The 22,841-nt window shown below is 41.9% G+C and overlaps 1 protein-coding gene across 3 annotated transcripts in view; it reads right to left on the bottom strand.

The window, feature by feature from the left end:
* Positions 1–4,156: 4,156 nt before the first annotated feature.
* Positions 4,157–22,841, bottom strand: part of ELAVL4 (ELAV like RNA binding protein 4) — an 89,788-nt gene continuing 71,103 nt past the window's right edge. For 2 of the 3 annotated variants that reach the window (XM_077779762.1, XM_077779761.1), the window contains exons 4-7: positions 13,498–13,651; positions 11,613–11,838; positions 9,937–9,975; positions 4,157–6,765 (exon numbers count right to left, since the gene is read on the bottom strand). In XM_077779762.1, coding sequence (XP_077635888.1) covers positions 6,396–6,765; positions 9,937–9,975; positions 11,613–11,838; positions 13,498–13,651 — 789 coding nt within the window. In that variant the 3' untranslated portion in view covers positions 4,157–6,395. The remainder of the gene's footprint in view (positions 6,766–9,936; positions 9,976–11,612; positions 11,839–13,497; positions 13,652–22,841) is intronic. The other variant, XM_077779763.1, reaches the window with a different exon arrangement.

The raw sequence follows: 22,841 nt of genomic DNA, 5'->3' as shown, positions 1-22,841 counted from the left end.
AGCCAGACAACATGGGTGTAAATTCCAATTCTGCGACATTCTGTAAAACCCTTGGGCAAGATGCATAACATCTCGGAGCCTGTTTTGTCAGGTGTAAAATAAGGATTATACTATGCGCCTCCTACGAATGTTCTGAGGATTCGGAGGCAATGCAGATAGCAAAAGGAGCTCCCATTACGGTGATATTGCTCACATGAGGCCTTCCTCTCTGAGGGAGACTTGGAGCACCAGCTCCAAGGGCGGCTGAGTTGGCTTGTAAACATTTTTTACCCTATGGTCCTATCCTCAACCCCTTTCCACTCCATTGACTTTTGGTGGTTTAAATAGACTTGTCAAGGAAATTTTCATTTTTAAACACTGTTGCTCATCAGTATTTAAAAACCCTCATTTTTAGTTTTTCCTTGTCAATTTGCTTGTAAATCAACGTTATTGGATCTGTTTTTTTCATTAAAGAGTTGGGGGTTAGCCCCAGGCACAATGTGTTAATGTTAATTCCCCTGTTCCTTACATAACAGGACTCATCTCCACCTTTAATTGAAGTAAGGACCATTTGGTAATTGTTTTGGCTCTGATTATGATAGAATTGGCTCATAGCCAGGGTGGTATAACTGGGGGCTTTGGGGTCAGGCAGAGATAACAAATCTCTTCCGAATCTCTTTTTGCTCTATGTAAAAGGAGGATGATACTCCTCACTGAGTTAGCAGAAGGGCCAAATGCTAAATGTATAGTGCCTGGCATATTGGAAACATAATAAATGCTACTGCTCTTTCTAGAAATAATCTCTTAAACCTTAAGGACTTTGGTGGAAACTGTTTAAAATAATTACATGGTATCCTGGAGGGGCATGTGAGTCTACTTTGCATTTGAACCACTAGTAGATTAAACTGGACTTGCATAGGGAAACCTTCCTGTAATTAACCTGGGGTTGGGTAATTTTAGGCCAGTTTTCATTTTGCTACAGAAACAAAAAAAAAAAAAGGAGACTGAAGAAATGCTATTCCTTTAATTGAAAGAACACTTTTATGTTCTCAGGTCTATTTTAATCTTAAGTGCCGATTACGCATCATTCTCTCCTGTTAACAGACAGTTCTGTAAGTGATCTGCACAGAAAGAAATATGATTCTTACATAAATACTGTACCATGAGAAATTATCTTATTACTTAATATGCCAAAAAGCTAATAAGATAAAGGAATGGTACGAGTCATTTTTGGACAATATTAAAACTTGATTTTAGCTCATGGAAATAAAATGTAATTTCCTTTTATTATTCTCTTTTCCAGGTAGAACAAAGACAGTGACGGGTGTAGGGATATTATACAGCTGTGCTCCATGAGGGCTTCTTAAGGCTGTGGAATGGATCCAGGCAGGAATACCTCAAATTAAGATTTTAATGACTCTTCCATTTAGAAAACACTCTTGCCATTGATGCTGCCTTGTCAGGTATGATTTTTGAATTTGCAAGTGAAAGTAAAATATCCCATTTCCTATTCAGTTGTACAAATGCTTGCCTCTGTGTATTTGCATGTGTATGTCTGTTAAAGAACAAATGCTAAGTGCCTACAGAATGTAAGGGCAAAACAATTTGAACTGAGAGTTTCCTGAATCGCCTATGGTGAAAGGCAATGAAGTGCCAAATTTTGACAAGGTTAAGGTAGTCAGACACAAATACTGATTGCACTGGGGCGCTATGAGACCTTGTGAGTTTTAAATGTTCTTTAGGATTTAAAGGTTTCATTTATAAGTGAGCAAATAATGACTGATCTTGATGAAAGAAATTTAAACAGGACCCAAGTTGATAAACTCTTCCGGTTATAACTAATATTTGGTCACTCTTTGATCTCTGCGATCAGATGTAAGTTGTTTTGATGCTGGTGGTGCTGATGTAGGATGGTTACAGACACAAGCACATGTTTTTTGTACTCTTCCTATCAGTCTGAGAGAAATAACACTAAGTAAATGCCTTCAGCCTTCCCTGGCATGCAATTTTTCATCCAAGTAAAACATAACGTACCTAGGACCTAAAAGAAATGTAATAACCTCTGCTTTCTTGTGATTTGCTAAAACTTTCCCACAAACACCTACAAGAAACTATATAACGTTTGTCTGGAGATTTAAGGTAACAGGCTTACACTCAGAGCAAGATGAATTTTTTATTAGATGTTAGGCAGACATGTTATGCTGATGCTGGGAAGTGTTACCAAGAGAGTGTATATAGAATGGCCTTCTATGGATATTTTAAAGATCTATTTAAACACCTACAGCTATTTGTGAAACTGTCAGGATAGGTCTGTTGGAGGCCGGTGAATGAACTATATGAACTGGTAAGATTCCACCATCTCCTGATACTCCCAAATAATGTATCTATTTGTTTAAAGTGCACTGAAATGACACTTTCAAAGATCAGGGGTAGTAATGGTTGGTAATAACTATCTTATGTTTAGCAGTAACCGTTTTCGACCCTATACACATGTTTGTGAAGATCTGTTATTCCTGGGGGCAGCTCTTAGTTTGTCCAGTTTTCTTCAGAAAAGAAACAGAGGGACTTGTCTTTAAATAAAACTAAAATAAGAACCCTCAAGTTCAACTATGTGAAGTTCAGGCTGACTTTGTTTTAATATTTAGCTTGGTTAATTAAATCCCATTCTTTGCCCTGAATTTAATTATCCCAACTACTGTGGTAATTTAATATAATAATAAAGGGGGGAGGTAATGAGAAATGGAAGAGAATCTATTTCTTCAACTGGCTCACTGGAGGTATTCTGCAAGTGTCAGTTTATGGATAGGTATTATGAATTTTCAATTAGTGAGAAAATGAAAACAAAAGACAGTAGATCATCAATGAATGATTGTATCGGGAAATCACTAAAAAGCTCATCTGTAAATTTAAGGGCATGCTTTAATATGACTTCATGATACCTTAGGCATTTTGGTCCCCCTTTAGGCTGAGCTTAAAATTCATGTTTTTTATACCCTGTATAAGTCCTTGTTTAGGGTTTCTAATCAAATTAAGAAAGTCAAATATGTGCTACTTCTAAGCAAAAATGAATGCTAAAATAAAAGGTAACCTTTCTTGTAGTACAACTGGTCTGTTTCCAAGCCGGCTCCAGTTCTGCAGCCTCAAGGCTGAAGTGCTGTGCGGTAGAATGAGTCCATTCCCAGCTGGAGACTTGCCAGCTGTTTCAAGTTACTTAATCCCATTGAGCCTCAGTCTTACCATCTGTGAAATGAGGACAGTGCTATCCACTTTTCCCAGATTGCTGGAGGACAAAGCGAGAGAATATAGAGAACACAACACAGACTGACAATAGGTGCTCTCCAAACAGACTTCCTTTCTTCTGAACAAGTCACAAATATGCTTATTAATGAAAAACAGACACTAATGTCTCATAATGCCAAACATAATGCCAAATGTACCAGCTTGTTATCAATCAGGGCAGTGTTCCTCACTTTAAAGTACCAGTGATTCACCTGGGGATCTGGTTAAATATAGATTTGCATTCAGCCCAAGATTCTGCATTTTAATAAGCTCCCAGATGATGCAGATACTGCCGGCTGGAGCCCACACTTTTAGTTGTATGGAACTAGGGCAATGACTTTTGAATACCGAATTGACTTTGAGAGACTGGGCTAAGTTGCAAAATGCAATTTTACTCTACCTTTTTTTTGGGTGTGTGTTTAATGATAAAATTACTGGGGAAATCTGAAGATGCTACAAAAAAAAGTTTGAATGAACACATTTAAAAATCTGGGAAGCTCAAATCCATTCTACACACTTTCATTTATTGTCTGGACAGATAAAGTACAAATAATTCAAACACAACAAGATTATGAAAAAAAACATTTACAATACTTTCCCTCAGAAATCATCTAAACTAGCAAGATTAACATGAAGTCATTCATTTTAACTAAAGTATACAACTGCCTGGTCCTAAGATTTTTTTTCCTTTTTTTTTCCCCCAAGAGTGAACACATTATATAGAGAAGAGATTTTGGCACGCCTTTCCCACTAATGCTTAGCAAATGCATCAAAACTTTGCCAGCAAACTGCGTTCATTCATAGCAGGTGATGTAAAAAGTTTTCCCTGAATGTTGAACGAGTGTTCTCTGAACTGAAATCTGGTGTTTTTTTTTTTTTTCCAAAACCGAAAAGAGGAAAAAAAAACAGAAAAAAAATTTAAAGGAGGAGTCTATGATGCAGCCTTGGTTTTCGTTATCTGTCTACCACTACGACTACTACTACAAAGTTTGCCTCTTCGGTGTGAAAACAACAGTTCTGTCTACATGCACTTAGTGGGTTCAGCATGGGAAAAAACGCACAAAATAAGCACAAGTTATAAATAACCATAACGTTTTATTACCATTAAGACTAAACTTGTATTGAAAAGATTTTATATAACAAGACAAGAAAAGCAATAGCAAATTTAACTATCAACTAGATTATGCATAGCGAGTAACTGTTTCTATTACCCAGGGAAGAGCATGAACCCTTGTATTTTTTTGTTTTGTTTTTGTTTTAAATATATAACCGTACAAAGCACAAACATACTAAAATGATCAGTGCACTGGACGTGGGAGAATGCTCCCTCAGTCATTTTGTTCCCTTAGCTCTGTTTTTTTTCCCCAATCTGAATTACATTAAAATAAAGACCCAGTTGTTTTTATTTTTCTACTGTGCAGGAAGAAAAAATATTCACAACAAACATGACAATATATCAAACAATAGATCTACACAAGTTACCTTGATACCTCTTTAACTGTCACTTAAATATCATAAGAAAACATTTTAAGACATATACAAACAAAACTAGCCAAGTGTTACAACTTATAATAAATTAACCCAAAGAAAAAATAACTTTATATATATATATTTATATTGTATATACACATACACACACAACAGAATGACACAATAATATGCTTCTTCCCATAGTTTAAGTAAACAAATAAGTAGTCTAGCCAATCTAGCTATATTTGATCTCGGCCATAGGCATCATCACATCGGCGATTAAATAAATAAGTGTTTCAAGCAACATAAACAGTGTTTCAAATGTACCAACACAGCCCAATTCTACCAGCATGGGCTACAAAGTGAATTTGAAAATTCCTTAATGAATTTAAAGCAAATGTATCTTTTGTTTTCCTCTCCTAAACACATTACATTTAACTATGATACTAAGATATGTAAATAATTTCGTAGCACCTACTGCTCAAACTAAGGAAGTTTTAGATCAAAGGAAAATTAATCTTTTTAATTTTTGTTCTGCTGACATCCCATACTGATGACTTAAAGAAAAACTGTCTTTCAACTCATCTCCTTGCTTTTGGGTTTTGACTGTGGGGAACTGTGGTACCCTGGGTAGAACGAACACTCCTTTCCCCTAGTAATTAATAATTGTTTTTTTTATTATTATTACATGCTATGAAAAGATATGAAGATCATCTGTTTATAGCCCATCCTTCAAAAAACAGTCTACGAATCCAGTTTAAAACACACATCTTGATCTCTAAAAAGTTACCAGTGCAGTATGAACGCGACAAAGTTGTCAATTTCCCCTAAATTAGCCAGTCAAAATATTTTTTTCTCAAATCCAGATTCTCTTGTAAAAATTCTTTATATTTTATAAAAATAGATTTTTCTTGAAACCCATTTTCAGCAAAGAGACCACCTCTTTGGCAACAATGTTAATGTTATTAAATTGTTAATGTCATCAGGTATCCCCCTTGCCCCCATCCCCTAACAGAAGACTGTTTTTAGTTCACATGATATAAAAGAAAAAAGGAAAAATAAAAAAATTTGCAAAATTTTTTTTCATTTTTGCAATTTTTATTATTCCTCTTTAATTTGTGTGGGGGTTTTTTACCAATCTGATTGGATCAACTTTTCGACAAAAAAGAAAAATCTTTTTTTTTCTTTCTTTGAATCCCATTACTTTGTAAAAATTGTTTTATTTTTATTATTTTTTTTTTGTTTTTTGTTTTTCTTCTTCAAATGAGCGAATGGTCATCTTAAAAAGACCCACCTTCAAGGAAGGTAGTAAAGTTAGCTGGCTGGGTTAAAATCCCTGCACATCGCTATCTATGTATATTATATTCAACAACGACAGCTATGAAAGAACATTCAATGCATCAAAGGTATTTTTTTGTTTTTTTTTTCTTTTTTTCTAAGCATTATAAAATCCTTTCCTGGTACACCTCAGGATAATCCAATGTTTTAATACTTAGGCAACACTGGCTTATAAAGTCCATGGTTGAATATAAGCCTCGAAAAGTTTGTTTCTCTCTCTTTTGTGTGTGTGTGTGTGTGTGTGCGTGTATGTGTGTGCGTGTGTGTGCGCGCACGTGTTTTGTTCATATATATTTATATATATATTTTAATAAGTAAGGATGGGAAATTCAGGACTTGTGGGCTTTGTTGGTTTTAAAGGAAACTTGCAACACTCGGTCTCCTAGGCGGTACCCGTTGAGGCTGGCAATGGCCATGGCCGCCTCGTCATAGTTGGTCATGGTGACAAAGCCAAATCCCTTGCACTTGTTGGTGTTGAAGTCGCGGATGACCTTGACGTTGTTCACTGCGCCGAAGGGGCCGAAGAGCTGCCAGAGGACACTCTCGTCAGAGTCAGGGGATAGGTTGTAGACAAAGATGCACCAGCCTGTTCCTGTGTGACCAGGGATGTTCATTCCCACAAGGCTTGTCATCCCATCAATGGTGATTGGGGAGAACCTGGGGGGACAGGCAGAAGGGGGGACTGGTCCAGACATCAGTCTGACCACGGATAACACACAGATGCACAGACACAGACATGGGGCAGAGGGCTGAGTGAGTGTTTGCAGGAGTCTTCAAGGTTCAAAAACCAAAATGCAACAACTAATGTCTGTGGTATTTCTTCTGAATGGAATGGCTAAACTGGCTAAGGGACATAAATGCCAAGAGAAAGGCTAGGTCAACTCCTAGAGCAAGACTCTACCATAGTATTTGGTCATAGGATATCCCACCCGGACCCTCATCCTCCCTCCCACAATAGACAGTGAGCTCTTGGGGGAGGGACTCTACTTCATTCATTCTGTCGCTCTACTTATTTGTTCACTGAGGCACATGTAGGCCTATCACAGACAAAGGGACACATAGAAAATAATAAATACTTTTTAACTGCATAAGTGAATAACACTGGTGGAATCAATGCTTGGGAATTTTTTTTTTTTTAATTTTTAAGGCAGATTAGGGGATGGCCTGAGGCGTTCTCAAGTCTACCATCTTTGCAGTCCCCTGACTTATGCTTGTCAAAGATCTCTTGATATTTTGAGGACAGAGATCTGTAAGAAAGGACAGGCATGCCTTGTTATTAATCACATAGGTGGCTCATGTTTCATTTAGCATTTATTTAAAAGAGTTCCCCCCCGCCAAAAAAAGCCCAAGCAATAATATTAAAGACAGATCACTCCTTGATGCTGTATTATCTGGATTTAATTTCTAAGCATTACAGGAGCAAGATTTCAAGTGGTTTGTGCATTTATATAACTTGAATTAGAAAAGCAGAAAACTGTTACTTGCCCTATTATAACTTCTTTTGTATTAGCCTTTGAAATCTGTTTTCATGTTATCATGAAAAGAAAAACAACCCGTCAGATTTTATTCACTGTCTGATAAAATATATCCTGTGTGATTCATAGTGGATACATCAGATTATGTTACCAGTGCCTCCAGCAGAAAAATATTTGTTAACTTTTTGTTTTATACTAAACATATACAGAAGTTTTGTCCATATCCATTGACTAGTGTCTTGGTTTTCATGTGGTTGGGTTTTTTGTTTTTGTTTTTGTTTTCTGAAAAGGAGGATGGGAAGAGAAAGCAAAAATGGGATGAGAATGGGGTAAAGTGTTACCTAGAATGTTTTGACAATAAGCAAATGTTCTTGGATATTTAAAAGTCCTATGGAAGAACAGTTCTGCATCTAACCAGAATTTAGACAATCAAATGGCTGCTGCAGACATGCTAACCATAACAACTCAATACATTTTAATTTTGGCATTATTCACCACGTCAATCTTCCCTCTTGATTAAAAACAAGTAATAAGGGGCACCTGGGTGGCTCAGTCAGTTAAGCCTCCAACTCTTGATTTTGATTTGGGTCATGATCTCACAGTTTGTGAGTTTGAGCCCTATATCATGCTCTGTGCTGGCAGCGTGGAGCCTGCTTGGGATTCTCTGTCTCCCCCTCTCCCTTCCCTTCCCCTGCTCTCTCTCTCTCTTTCTCTCTCTCTCAAAACAAACAAATAGACATAAAAAACACAAATAACAAAACAAAACCAAAAAACATCATGGTAAGGATTCTTAGAAGGGCAAATGCCTATCTATTGTTTGCATTATTTCTGGAGACAGTCTTCTCAACCTTCTCTCCTCCAACTGAGTGAATTGACTCCTCTCAGTTTAAAGGTAGAGAACAGCTATAAGTAATTACTTTAAGGCCAAAGTCAGGAGCCAGCAAAGAGGTTTCAAGAGGAGTCTCAACTCTATTTGGAAAATGGCTACCTGGAGCATTTTGGTAGGAAGGAGCCTGAATCCAAATCTGGGCTTACTGGAAAGGAGAATGCTCTTATCCACTAGTGACATGTGCTCTGAGTGGGGAAGCAGAGGAGGTGGCGGTATGCATGCTGCAACTGGGTGCCTTCCCTGGCCTCGTCTGTGCATGAACATTACTCTTTCCATAACTGCTGCCGCCTCACTGAAGTTAGAGGGGAGCAAAGGGCAGAGTGGGGAAAATGCAAAAGTGGGAGTGGGAACAGGTAAGCAGTGTGCCAGGCATGTGGAAGTAATCCACAGTTATCCTCACTGGTGCCAGGGCTGAGATTCGAGAGGCTGGTGCTCTCAAAGCGAAGTCTGCAGTCAAGTTATTCCCTTTACTGTGTGCATTTTCCAGAGTCAGGGTACTTACCACACATGGCCAAGTGGTGAAAGCGCTGCCTCATACAGGGGATGTGACTGGGACTACTAAAGACCACATCTCTTTCCCTGACTGTAGGAAGGGGAATTAAAGTGTGCAGCTCTACTGAGCAGGATGATGAAGATGCTATGTCCCTAGCAGCTCAGTGGAGCTTATCAAAAGCACATATGGGAATCTCATGGACACAGTGACATAACGGACTCAACTTCCCGAGATTCAGCTTTCAGACTAGGTCTGGATCACTCTTGTGACTGTATTCAGAGAACCCCCACAAAGCTTGATTCTATTTGAGCCCCCAACCCCACAGAAAGGCTCTAAATGAAAGAAACTGCAAGTATAAAACATACATACATGTATAACCAAGGAAGGATTTATAATAACCGTTAAAACCTGTAACAAAAGAAACCCCTGGTTGAGGTGCACACAGATACACTTCATTCTCAGGCTGTGCCCTGAAATGCACACTGAGCTGAAGGTGGAAGCCAGCCGGTTGTCCACACGTTTATGCATGCTTTGGCCAGGGCTGGTAGTCCAAAATCTAATTTTTCCACTGACAATCCTAAGATTGTCAACTGTGATTAGCAAAATGTTCTAATTTTGATTTGCTGGAATCTGCCCTCTTAACTGAATCTTGGCATTGCTAATGCAAAACAGTTGCTCTGCAAGTTTGCAAAGTCAGCTGGTGAAGAGTAGGAGCCTTCTCCCTTAGGGGAGCCGTCCAGAGAACCAGATTATCAAGGGCTTGGTAGCTGTGGCACCTGAACCATAGGAGAAGCCCACCTGCAAATAAAAGAAAAAGTGAAACACACAAACACTCTTTGTGTGCCCTAAAAGAAATAAAACCAACTGAGGTCTGAAATTAAAATTAAGAATTTGACATGCTGGTGGAGGAAAAAGGAAGAATTAAAAAAAATAAAGTTAGTGAATTAAAAAAAAATTTCTAGCCCCAGTCTGTGCCAACACGGACATCTGGCAATCTGTGGAGTTTTAATTACCTCTTTACGCCATAGGCCATATTAAGCAAATTGTCCAGCCTGCAAAGAGAAGGAGGGTCTCTGGGTTAATGCCTCACAGATGGCAAGATCGCTCAATGGAACTATTAATAAGAATGCTCCATTTTCAAAGAAGAAAAGCTCGACAACTTTCCCCAATGCTTAGAAGTCTATCCATTGGTCGTTTCCCCCTTTTCTGCCTTCAACTATGAGTAATCCGTGTTCAGGTCAATGCTGGATTTTAAAGCAAGTGTCTAATGAAGCTCCTTTTCTTTCAAGGTCTGAATTAATCCCACTCCCCCCTCCTCTTAGAACATTTGTGTGGATTTCATTTTATATTGTGTGTGAGACTGTTAAAAGGGGGCAGCTTCTTAAGTTGTTCACCTTTTATTACAATTCACCTTTTATTGCAATTAAACTTGTGAATAAAAGGAATACACGTGCATGCACAATGCATTATCAGAATAAATCTTTTCTCTTAGTCTAGCTACATTAACTAAATCTTCTTACCACACACATTTTTTTTGCGGGGGAAGGAGGAGTTTGGGGGTTAAGATTTTTTTACAATGAGCTTACTATTTACAACCTGAAAGCTCCTCCCAGCAAACTGCCATTATGTTATAATCTCCCTCATGGTCAGTATTTTACTTGGGGACAAGCTATTCACACCATGGGGCAGTAGTAACCATAGTTTCCACCATTAGAAGCCTGCTGGAAAGGCTTTTTACATAAATACTGCATGTGTTCTCACACAAAATAAAAATTAGATGACTTGGACTCCTCATGAAGTCATTAACCATTTCAAATTCCCAGGGCACAGGAGGGCACTACTAAGGCTGATTTTCCTCCTCTTCACAGCCAGATGGGAGGGCCTACTTCCTTCCCATGTGATGTGTGAAAAGGAGAAAAACTCTTTCATTAAAGGGAAATTGGGACATGGGTGGAATAAAATCATTATTTAGAATTCTTACAGGTAGGTCAGGAATATTCTTAACTTGTGTACAATAAAGGCAGTTGAGGTCAGACTACCTTCACAGAGTGAAACCTGCCTTTCAGAAATGTCCCAGGAGAAGGGGAGTGCCCCATTGCACTGGGAGGGTTTGGTACCTGAAGGAAACACTAATAAGGCTCATACAAAATCTTCCTTCTTGTCATCCCAGAATCTACTCACTTAACAGTCAGAGTGAAATTAACACAAAAGGGAGTACATGTTCCTTCCCTAACCCAACAGAGTTACCTGAAGAAGAAAGAGGGGGAGACCAAACCACCCACCTTGGCAAGGTTCTGTCTCCTGGCCTACACTTTTCTTTGACTTTGTTAAAAGCCACTCCCTCAGCCTTAAGTCTAAGCTGCTGAATTTGGTCACTTATTTGTGATTTAACTCTTGTTGAAACAGAACCTTCTTGTTTGGTGAAATGTAGACGTTGTGTTTTAATCTAAGAATCTGAAGTTTAACCACAGCCACGGTCGTAAGTTGAAAGGGGGCTTGGAAGAGCATCTGGTCAGACCATCCCATTTAACAGTAGTGGAGACTGAGGTTCAGTAGGGAGCTTCACACAGTGGCTCCTGGGGGTGGAGGTTCTTACACTTGCCCCATCTTTCTGGGATGTGGGTTTCCCTGGCCCCCACCCCGCTCTGTATTCGTGGAGTAGGGTTCTTTTCCCCACGGGTATGCCTACCTGAACCTCTGGGCCTGGTGGTGAAGCGGGCCAGGGTAGCGCCGGTTGGGGGACTGGTAGAGCTGGGAGAGTAGGGCCTGGCTGGACTTCTGGCTTGGGTTGTTGGCAAACTTCACAGTAATCGGTTCGGTAGCACCGCTGGGCTTCTGGCCATTCAGCCCTTTGATGGCTTCTTCTGCCTCGATTCTCTTATCAAACCGAATGAATCCCACCCCTCTGGACACTCCTGGGGAAAGAGAAAGAGCCTTCATAAAGAGTGAAAAAAGCACACTGGTAAATATCTCCGGGAAGAGATGGGCCGGGCCCCATGGATCTTCTGTGGGGAGTCGGCCCACGTGTGGGGTCAGGGCTGTGAATCCCAGAATCTTTCTCATCCATCAAAATGCATCTGCCTGCATTTCTGCCATCATGGCTCTAGACAGGTGCCTCCCACCCAGAGAACACAGGCACCTCTCACATCTGTCCATTCCAGCCTCTACCACTGGACTGCTCAGTTCTCCTCTCCCTCTAGTTGCTATTACCCATCACCCACTGTCCTGTTTCTAGTCCTCCAATGGGCCCTCTGCACCTAGCAACCATGTAATCTGTTTGACAAACAAACTCTGACCACATTACACCCTTTAAAAGCATCTTTTATACATTTTTTGTAACTTTTCAAATTTTTACCTTGTGCATGGTACCTGTTCCTCATTGCCTCCCACTCCACATACAGAATAACAAACAAAACCCACACAAAAATCCTCCTGTGGCTCCATGTTGCATACAGATGAAGGTAGACTTTCTTAGCATGGCATTTAGTGCCCCTGATGATGTGGTCCCAAATCCCGGTAAGCCTCAAACCACCACATATTCCTTGAGCAGGTTGTGTTCTTCCTCGACTCCATGCCTCATGATATGTCCTATCCACCAATTCTATAGGATACATCATATTCACCTAGAATTCTCTATCCCTCTTTGTGCCAGATAATTTCAAGTCATCCTCCAAAATCCTGCTCAAACATCACCTCCTTCATGGTCCCTTCACAGCAATCTCCCCAGGCATAGCACACCTTCTCCTGAGCTCCTGTGGTACACTGGACAGCCTCTAGCAAGTGCTCATCATAATGGAGTACTGCAAGGGCAGGGCTGTGCCTCCTTCATCCCCGGTCCCCACTGTACCTCTGCATAGTGTCTGGGGGCAGAGCTGGCTTCAGTAAGGGTCTACTGCATGAGTTGAATGATAAACATGTGGTGACCTACTCTCAGGGGGTGTTTTAAAATGGGATCAAATGGAGAGTAGGTGAAAACATTTTGTCCTTAAAAATGCAACCCAAGGTACCTTACATTTCTTACTGAGAGGTGGTGGATGCCTTTCTTTATTATGGACAAAGTACCACAGTACCGGGCCCTGGGTTCATGTCCCTGCACTGCCACTAACTAGCTGGGCAGAAGTCAGATCCCCCACTTAGGACCTCTCTTTTTTCATGTGTGAAATGAGGCAGCATGAGGTTCCTTCTAGTCTATAATGCTATCATTGGAGCCGGAGCCCTAACACAGGTTCTTTTCACACACAAAAGTAATGTTACTTGCTCAAGGGTTGAAAGAGACTTTGAAGGTCATTCAGTCCCACACACAACCTGATGCCTGAATCTTCTTTACAGCCCTGCCAAGTAGTTTAGCTGCTGCTGGAACAGTTCCCATGATGGGCGATCTACCTCCTAAGATGGCCCATTTTAAATATGGGCATTTGACTGATAAGAAGTCTTTCTCTTATGTCAAAAATCTGTCTGTGCATGACCCATATCTTTTACCCTATGTAACCATTATCTCTCTTGCTCCTATGGGTCACAGGGCGCTGGCTGTGGCACTGAGACACAAGGAAAGAAATGACAAAGAAACACTTAACCTGTGACTTGATCAACCAGGATTCGAGAGGTGATGATACGGCCATATTGCGAGAAAAGCTGCTCCAGTTCCTTCTGGGTCATGGTTTTGGGAAGGCCGCTAACGTAGAGGTTAGCATCCCTGATTGAGGCAGAGCTCGGACGGGCATATGAGACCTAGGAAAAGGCAAGAGGAGCTAAATCCATTATAGGTAACACCCTCTGAGTAGAGACTGAGTCAACAACTGAGATGACAGCCCCTCGTCTATCATTGGAACTCATGGTGTCAGTTGAAATAGCTCAGTAGTTCAGATTCTTAGCTACTCTTGTAATCGGAATATGAATCAGGAGAACGGCAACAGAGGAACAAAAGGAGAATTGACGAAAACTTAAAACAAATGCACAGATAAGGGTCTCTAAGTGCAGAACAAAATAGCTACTGTATGGCAGCTGTTAAATGCAGAACGACCCACGCATGGAGCTCTGAAGATTTACCTCCTGGATGTGGGTGTATAGATGATTTACTGTATCCAACACATAATAATCTTTGAATAAACCAAAAAATAAAAAAACCCTCCATGAAATTCTGCTCTGCAGATTTTTCTCCTTGCCACCCTCCCCACCCCCAAGTCCTTAGTCTTCAACATATTAAAGGGATCAGGTTCTCGGCAAGACTTTTTCTGTCCCATCCTTTGTGTTGTTCCAATCTGTTCCCACAAGGTCTGCTCTCGCTGAATGACAAAGTGCTGTGAAATGGGGCTTCATGAACATCTGCTCGTGAAACTGGATACGTGACCTTGTCATAACATCTGCAAGAACTGGGTGCCTTCTAACGCTGAGGAGGAGCAGATAAAACCACAATCAAGGAAAGGAGGGCAGAAGGGAAAGGAGGGAGGGAGAGGGCAATGGAAGAAGGAAGCGAGCCTCGCGGATGGTTATAATAAGTTCGACTTTGTAAATTTGTCCTCCCAGATCTCTCAACTGCTTTTTTTCCCCCAAAAAGCTAACACAGAAGTGTAAACAGATCTGAAATTCCATCTGCAAGAAGCCAAATCTGTAGCAGTACACATAAGCAAAGCAAACCCCAGCAGTCATTAATTTTAGACTTTCATTTACTTATTTATTTATTTTTTAAGAAAACAACATCAGACATTTGAAATATAATTTACAGCTAGTCTAACAAAAGCACTTTCCTGCTAAAGCTATTTCTGGGGCGGTTATGGCTCAGAATAGATGATGAAAACAGTCATTTCAGAGCACATCTGACAATGTTGGACAGGAAGGGACCTATATGCCTTAGCATTTTTCAGTTGGGAGTCTTATTTAATCCATATAACCAATTTACAGGATCTGCTAAGACTCTGGGGGTGAGTGAGTGTGCATGTGCGTGCGTGCGTGCGTGCGGGCATGTGTGTAGTGCACCCACAAAAGCATGTGTATAAAAGAAATTGTACATGTTAAACTGAACCCTTGGCAGCAGTGAAGGAGACCTTGCATCTGAGAAAGGGTCTGGCAGTGGACTGAGCAAAGAGGAATGAAGGATGAGCAGACCCCTGCACCCTTGGCGCTCTCTCCCTTTCCATGACAGAGATGCTGGGTACCTTTATGGGTTCTACATCTAAAAATAGATGTTGACTCAACAGATAAAATGATGTGAGTGACTAATCTGCCTCGCTGGTTTCCTCCTGCTGATGGAGCAAGGCAGCCTATCTGCAACATCTACCTCTTCTAGAAACTCAGGGGTGGCCTCTGTAGGCTCTTTTCCAGCATAGGGCTGACAGGCAAAGAGACCTTTACGTGGAGTCCCTGGGGGGTGGGGGCTGAAGGACCAAGAATCTCATGGGGACTGCTTGGACAGAGCACCATGCCACTCAAGGCTCCCCTTCCCCCATCCTTTACAGAACAAGGTCTTTCAGATTATAATCTAGCAGAACTATTTTTTAGACATGAGAAGGGAATAGTAGGGACAAGGAAATAAAAACATTGTAGTGATACATTCATAAAAATGAGAGTTACCCCGTCTCACCCCTGCCAATTATTGACAAATTAACTACCTGAATGACATTTGTGCTCCCGCAAAACACACCCTCTTACTTCTTTGTCTTGTGGGGGAAATTTTCCCACCTACTTTGTCAGCCCTAATTCTATTTTTCTTTAAGGCCCATATCCAATGCCATCTTCTCTAGACAGGTTTCCCCCATTTATCTCCTCCTAAAAAGCCCCCTAGCAGTGTTCTTCAGTGAACTGTACCCACGGTACTTAACCCATTCTGACCTTGATTCACCATCTCTCTGTCAAGTCTGCTGATCTCCTTGAGGTCATGATTTGTGTGTGTGTGTCTGTGTGTGTGTGTGTGGTGTGTGTGTGTGGTGTGTGTGTGTGTGTGTGTGTGTGTGTGTATCTTATTCATCTTAGTGGTTCTAGCTCCCAGCACAGAGCCTGATACCTGCAGAATGCTCAACATCTAGTGAAAGAATAAGTGAACATACCCATAGAACACAATGAATGATGTGGGCATTAATGACTCTGGGGTTAACTGCAGCTTGGATTCTTCCACTTAGGGGGATCACCAAGAGTTAAGCATCTAGAAGCATAGCTGTGTTTCCCTACTAAGGTAAGAGCTAAGGGAAGGTTTCCTATTTCCCAGTGTCTGGGGTTGGAAGGACTGAAAGAAGACTGTTCTAAGACTAGATATCACCTGGAAGCTTTCTCTTGGCAAACATTTCCCAAGGATCTACTATGATCCAGGCACAGTGCTGTGTGCCGGGGATGCACTACAAGAAAGAATATGGAGTGGTCTCTTGCCATAAAGGATTTCCAAGTCCAGTGGGGACAACAGACAACATACAGGAGGTACCCAAAAAACATGAGTTGAATGGAAGAATGGTACACATATGGACCAATAATCACAATGCCCTAAGATGTGTGCTATTCCAGTGTTATATAGCTGGGACTGGAACACAGTGAAGTGGAGACTAATATCCCTTTTAGTTAAGGGTTATAAGGGCCAGGAAGAAGATAGAGCTGATATGGGTGTGTGGTGGAGTCAGGGAATGGTGGCCTAATGATAGCCCTCCTCTGGTGTGAGGACAAATAAGACGATGAAGGTCAGGGGCTTAGTGCAGTGCCTGATTGACACTCAATAAATAAATGTACAATGGATAATAATGATCTTGATACCCAATGGTCTGGGCAGCCAGAGCTGGGGTAGAGAGGGGAACAGGCTTAGGACAGACCTACTGGGGAAAAGGGGTAGACATTGGAAAGTCAATGACAGAACCAGTTTCCTCAAAAGATGATTCTGACAGAGACAGAATTTCATCCAGAGAGAATTAGTGGCACAGAGCAGTAACAAGTCCCAAAGGTGAACAGTAGCACCTTGATAATTCACCAAACCTAACTCTTGCTTAGTTTTTCTCCTCTATTTGGAACTTAAGTCTCTTGTTTTCCTAGTCTTCCATTTAGAAAATCTGTAGAAGTAGGTGTGGGCAAAAATGACATAAAAAGGATCTCCCTACATTTAATATCCAAATGCTCATCCTGGTGTTTGTACTTTTCAAGTGTTCTCATACATTTATGAAATCCTGAGTCACTATAGGTGTCCGGTCTTTTGTTAGGCTGAAACATTTCTCAAAAAATATCCACTTTGAGCCCCTGCAGACAGCCAGCCATTGCTGGTTTGTTAACCCCAATAAACTAGTGGCCTAGAGCCCAGGGCTTCCAATGCTAATGGTAGCGCCCTAAAGAATCCCATGCCTCAGCCCCTCAGGATCCTGCTCACTTCATTCACCCAGAATCTCGGAAGACAAGACTGGCATCTCTAGGCTGGCAGTGATCTTGCTCTGGAGCTCAGAAAGAGCTGGGAATATGATGGAGGCCGCTCCTCTCTCTGGGTTAGGATGGCCTGGAGGCAGGTGACTTTACAAATAACCTTGACAAAAGATATGCAGTCCCTCCAAACTCCCCATCCCTGCAGCCTCATGGTAACCCTGACCCTCTGCAAGACAGTACAGTGTGGAGTTTACGAGCTCTGACTGTGGGCTGGCTCCAGCACTCACTAGCTATGTGACCTTGGGCAAGTAATTCAATCTTGATAAATCTCAGTTTCTCTACTGGTATAAAGGCGGACAATTCTCCTTTGAAGAAGTTATTGGAAAGAACTGAGATAATAGATTTAACATGGGTTGTACAGTCTTACAATTGAGTAGATATTTAGTAAATACTATTATATTATTATTACACAATGAATACTACAAGCTTTTGTGGGCAGTGTGGGACTCTAGCACCCAGTGGGACACACCTTTTAATTTTACCATACAAGCAAACATCTGGGATACCACCAGTGAGCACGTATAGAGGCACCACTTTCCTCCTCTGTCAGCCTGGTGGGGTCTGGGTGATCCTTTACCACTTCACTGCCATGAATTTCCTCTAGCACAAGGTACTTTCCATACCCACAAAATAAAGTACTTCCCATTTTCCAATGTGACTTCACAAGGCTGCCGTCAGTGATTCTCACCAAGGTGGTGCACCAAGCATTGTCATTCATCACAGATGGGGGAGCAGGACTGCGGCTGGAGGCTGCGCCTTCCCACACAGCACTCTCACAGCTCCCTTCACCTATTCACAGCCATGGGGGTTGGCCTGGGCAGGGTGGGAGCAACAGCACGGCCTGGGGTAAAATGTTTCCTGAATTCTCTGGCAATACCTTGCCTCTTGTCTAACCTGCTGTGGTACAGAAAAGGGACAGGACTTGGAAAGCATGATAAAGGCTTGGTTTGGGGTGCTGGGAGGATGGTAAGAAAAGGCATCCTTCTCTGCTTTTGAAAGGTGCTCCTTTAAAAAGTACTGGCATTAAATAAACATTAAAAATTTTTTTAAAAAATTAAAAAAAAAGTTAGAAGATGCGAGTTCATTCATTCCTCTTCTTTCTGAACACTTCCTGTCTGCCGGGCCATGCTGGGTGCTTCAAGGACTCTGTGGTCCAGTGAGGAAGGGGGAATTAAATGAAGAGTGCAGTTCAGAGGGCTGTTCCTGGCAAGGGGTTACTCAACTCCCANGGCCCCCCCCCCCCCCTCTGGGGAGGCAGTCTAGGCCTCTTGGTACCCCCTCACCCCCTCCTCTGCAGAGGAAGTACAGTGACCACTCTGAACAGGCTTCAATACTGGCAACGGGCACAGGAGCCTCAGCCGCTGTCTGCTTCCTCCTTTCTGGCAGCCAGATGCCAGCTGGAAGTGCAATTTCTGTTCCAGGCTCTGTTCCATGGGAGCAGGCTCTGCTCTCATATGGGGAGGCCGAGGAGTCCATAGCACCTGTAATATGGTATGTCAGTCTGTCAAAGTGTGGGGTTCTGTGTTAAGAAGCCCACTGTGTTCAGAAACTCCATCCAGGACATAATCTGTACTGAAGGTGACCTTAGGATTCAATATGCTTTTCTCTTTTGTCTTATCTCTCAACTGGTTTACAGTGTTTTTACAGGATGTGGAAAACAAGGGCATCACTTGTTAGGTCCCTTCAAATCATAATAAAGATCTCTATCATTGACTGGATGCTTTCATGACCTAGGCATTCTATTCACAAAACTGCTAATCTCTATAGCTGTGGTTCATGGTACATGGAAATAAAGGTGACAAGGGCCATTGGTGATCCCAGCAGAAAGCACTATCCTTGAAATCTGCTTCTCAGCAACCTGGTGGCAGAAGTGGCCTCAAAAGTTCTGGCTGAGATCCCAAACAGCTGGCCACCCACCTTACACATTACATGGGAGGCTCACTACTTCATGAGGTGCTCTGTCCCATCACTGGCCATCACTGACTATTGGCAAGTTCATCCTTCAACTGAGTTCAAACCTGTCACTTCTAGAGCTTCCATCCTTCTCCCATTTCTACTCTAGCTCCACACTCTAGGAACATCCTTCCTGTTTTCATTACCCCTTATCCTGTGGGTTTCTCTCACTGAAAGGTACAAGTTAGAGCATCAGGAAACTGTATTTTGTGACAGGCCATTTCAAGGAAGTTCTTGTTTATGTTACTTTAACTGACATTGAGCATCTACTCTGGAATGGAAAAGAGAAAAAGGTTAAGAACAAAGGAAAAGAGAAAAAGGTTAAGAACAAAGGCTTTGGGGCTAGAAAGATATGAATTTAAATCCTGACCACTTACTATCTGTGTAAGCTTGCGGCAAGTCACTTAACCTTTCTGAGCAATATCACTTGGATAACATAGTTTAGAAGCTTTCTAACAGAGCTCTTGCAGCATTAAACAAGCTAATACATATAAGACTACTAGGCACTAAGCCGGGCATATAGGAAGTGCTCAGTAAACACCGTAGCATAATTGCTATGGCCTTATGTGAAACAGTAGTGGTACAGAGATGAAAACAGCCATCCCTGACATTAGGACTATTAGTCTGGCAGAGGAAACACACAGAGAGACCAATCATTTCAAAAGATCAGGCTGCAGATTTTCCCCAATATGTTGTAACACCCTACTCTCTGAGTGAGCACAAACTCCCCAGAGCTTACAGATCCCTGGGGGATATTCATTCCAAAGAGACCAGAAGGATGGCAGCAGAGAACAGACTGGTGCTGCCAGGGCCTTCTAGGAGCAAACCCTTGCAGGTACCTCTGATTCCCACCTCCAGGAGCAGGCAGAGAAGCAGCCAGCTGGCTCCTACAAACAACAGCTTTGATTATGAGGATCGGCTTTCCCTGTGCCTATGGCTGCAGACCTGCCCACAGGCAGAACAGGTGTCTGCTTATGTGGCCCCACTACTCATACTTCCCGCACCTGATACATGATACTCTTTTATCAGGGACAAGACCTGATGGTAATGTTTCTAATGAGCTCTGATCGTGCCACTTCTCCCTGCCCAAAGCCTTCAATGGTTCTCCAACAACTTGTGATGGATGTTCAAATCCCTAAGTCGAGCATTCGAGGCCCTCTGTGATCTGGGCCAACTTCTCATCTCCTGCTAGCTGTCCATGTACCCTATGTTTCAGTTCAAGTTTTAAAAGGTCAGTTTTCAGAATATGCACTTAGAGTTTCTACTTCTCTATCTTTATTCTTGCTATTTGTTCATCATCACGTCAAAATGAACTTCTGCTCATCCCTATAGACCCAGCCTGAATGCTGCCTTCTCTTTGAGACCCAGGCACAAATGACTGCTGTCTCCTTAAACCCCACAGATGATACACAGTTCAGTGTCAGCAGCTATCACAGTGCCTCCCATTATGCAGTTTAAGAGTATCCAAGAATATCATGAGAGTATCTGGCATACAGCAGGCAGGAGAAATATTTCTATAAAAAAATGGTGTGGTGATATATTCATATGCCTACAACTTTAACAAAGTCCATTAAATTCCAAGGGGGTTTACTTAGTACAAGGATATTGCTGTCCATCTAGTCACCCCCAGAAGGTAGAGATGTGCTAAAGTTTTCATGGCCTGGTTAGTGGAACAGCTGGTCTCAGACTCAGATCTTAAGACACTCAGTCTTCTCACTAAACTGCAGCTCCTAATTCTTGCTATATGAAAGTCTGAGAAGATTACTGTAGCCACCTGGGAGCTCCATAATACTTCCTACGATACAATGCCTCCATATATGCTGCCTGAGGCTTAGTAAGACTCAGACTCTTTCTTTACTTTTTTATGCATCTTTGAAGCATGTACATCTCTGAAACATGCAGAGGGAAAAAGTCTTTCCCTGTCATGTAATTTTCACCTTAGGGACAACCCTATTCACTTTTGTCATCGTTCTGGGAAGCGTTACTTGAGTACCCCACTATAAGCCAGGATTTCCCATGAGATATTTGTGCCATTGTCTAGCTGACTAACTCTGGTTCAGTGAGATCAAGTACTTGTCCAAGGTCACATAGCTGAACTAAGACAAATCTGGATATGACTCCAAGTTCTGGGATCTTTCCACTATGCCAGGCTAATGTGGACAGTGAAATAAAAGCTGTGTGCTTGGCACAAACTGCTACTTTCTCTGGAAAGTTATCAAGCTGACAAGATCACTCTATAATATTTTATTAGTTAGAGTGTTGCAGCTGGAAGGAACCATTCTGCAGATGAGGAAATGCATCCAGAGAAGTAAAGTAAGTTGCCCAAGGTCATTCTGGTAGTTTTTGACAGAGCTGGGACTTGACCGACACTTCATCTTAACTCAGAGCTCTTTTGAAAGGACAACAAAAGGGAAGGGAAGAGGGATTGGCTCAATGATCTTTGACAGACCAGCTGATTTGCCCTGGGGCTTCATGATAGCCATAGAGAAGAGACTCCTTATTTCCCACGGTACACTGATGTCCTAGGCCAGCACTGTCTAATCAAACCTTCCGGGATCATGAAAATGTTCTAGATCTGTGCTGTTAGATATGGTGGCCACTAGCTTCATGTGGCTACAGAGCACTTCAAATGTACCTGGTATGACTGAGGAACTGAACTTTTCATTTGACTTAATTTTAATTAAACTCAGATTTAATGATGACAAAACAGTTGAAGTCCAAGAACCACACAGAAATACTTTCAAGCTCAAAGGCACCTTTAGATCAGACTCCAGTTTGGTATAGGAATCTCTTCTACATCATCCCTGATGACTCCATTTGAATGTCTGTAACGGAGACTCACTACTATCCAAGACAAATGTTCTACCCTGATAGCTGCACAGGATCTCTTCCTAGATTCTTGAAATACAGGATTGAGCTTCAGAGTCACTCCAGACTTCTTTTCCCTTAGAGAACAAAAAGCAACCACTTTCGGTGAATCTATGAGTACGGCAGCATCTTTGCCATCTTCCTCATTTGCCTCTGGACAACCCTTAGAATGTCAGGTCTCTTTACAACATGAGGCTGAGAATGGGACACAGACACCAAGGACAGGTTGACCAGAGTGCACAAGAAAGCACCATTACTTCCTGCGACCTGGAATCTACAATTCTCCTAACACAGCTGAGGTGCACTGGCTTTTTTTTTTTTTAATGTTTTATTTATTTCTGAGAGAGAGAGAGAGAGAGAGAGAAAGAGAGACAGCATGAACGGTGAGGGTCAGAAAGAGAGGGAGACACAGAATCTGAAACAGGCTCCAGGCTCTGAGCTAGCCATCAGCACAGAGCCCAATGCGGGACTCGAAACCATGAACCGTGAGATCATGACCTGAGCCGAAGTCAGACGCTTAACTGACTGAGCCACCCAGGCGCCCCTTCACTGGCTTTTTAAAAGCAGCTCACATCTTACTGTTGGCTTCTTTCACACTTGTAGACAACTAAAGCCCCCAAACCCCATTCTACACACTTCTGAAAACTTACATGTCCTCTTAGCCTGTGCCTGTCTGATTTTCTTTTGTAATCCAGACCCAGGACACTGTGGATGA

The sequence above is a fragment of the Crocuta crocuta genome, unplaced genomic scaffold (genome assembly GCF_008692635.1).
Source record: "Crocuta crocuta isolate KB4526 unplaced genomic scaffold, BGI_CrCroc_1.0 scaffold168, whole genome shotgun sequence".
Taxonomy (NCBI): domain Eukaryota; kingdom Metazoa; phylum Chordata; class Mammalia; order Carnivora; family Hyaenidae; genus Crocuta; species Crocuta crocuta.
The sequence above is the reverse complement of the archived record's forward strand: the minus strand, read 5'-3'. Positions and strand labels throughout refer to the sequence as shown.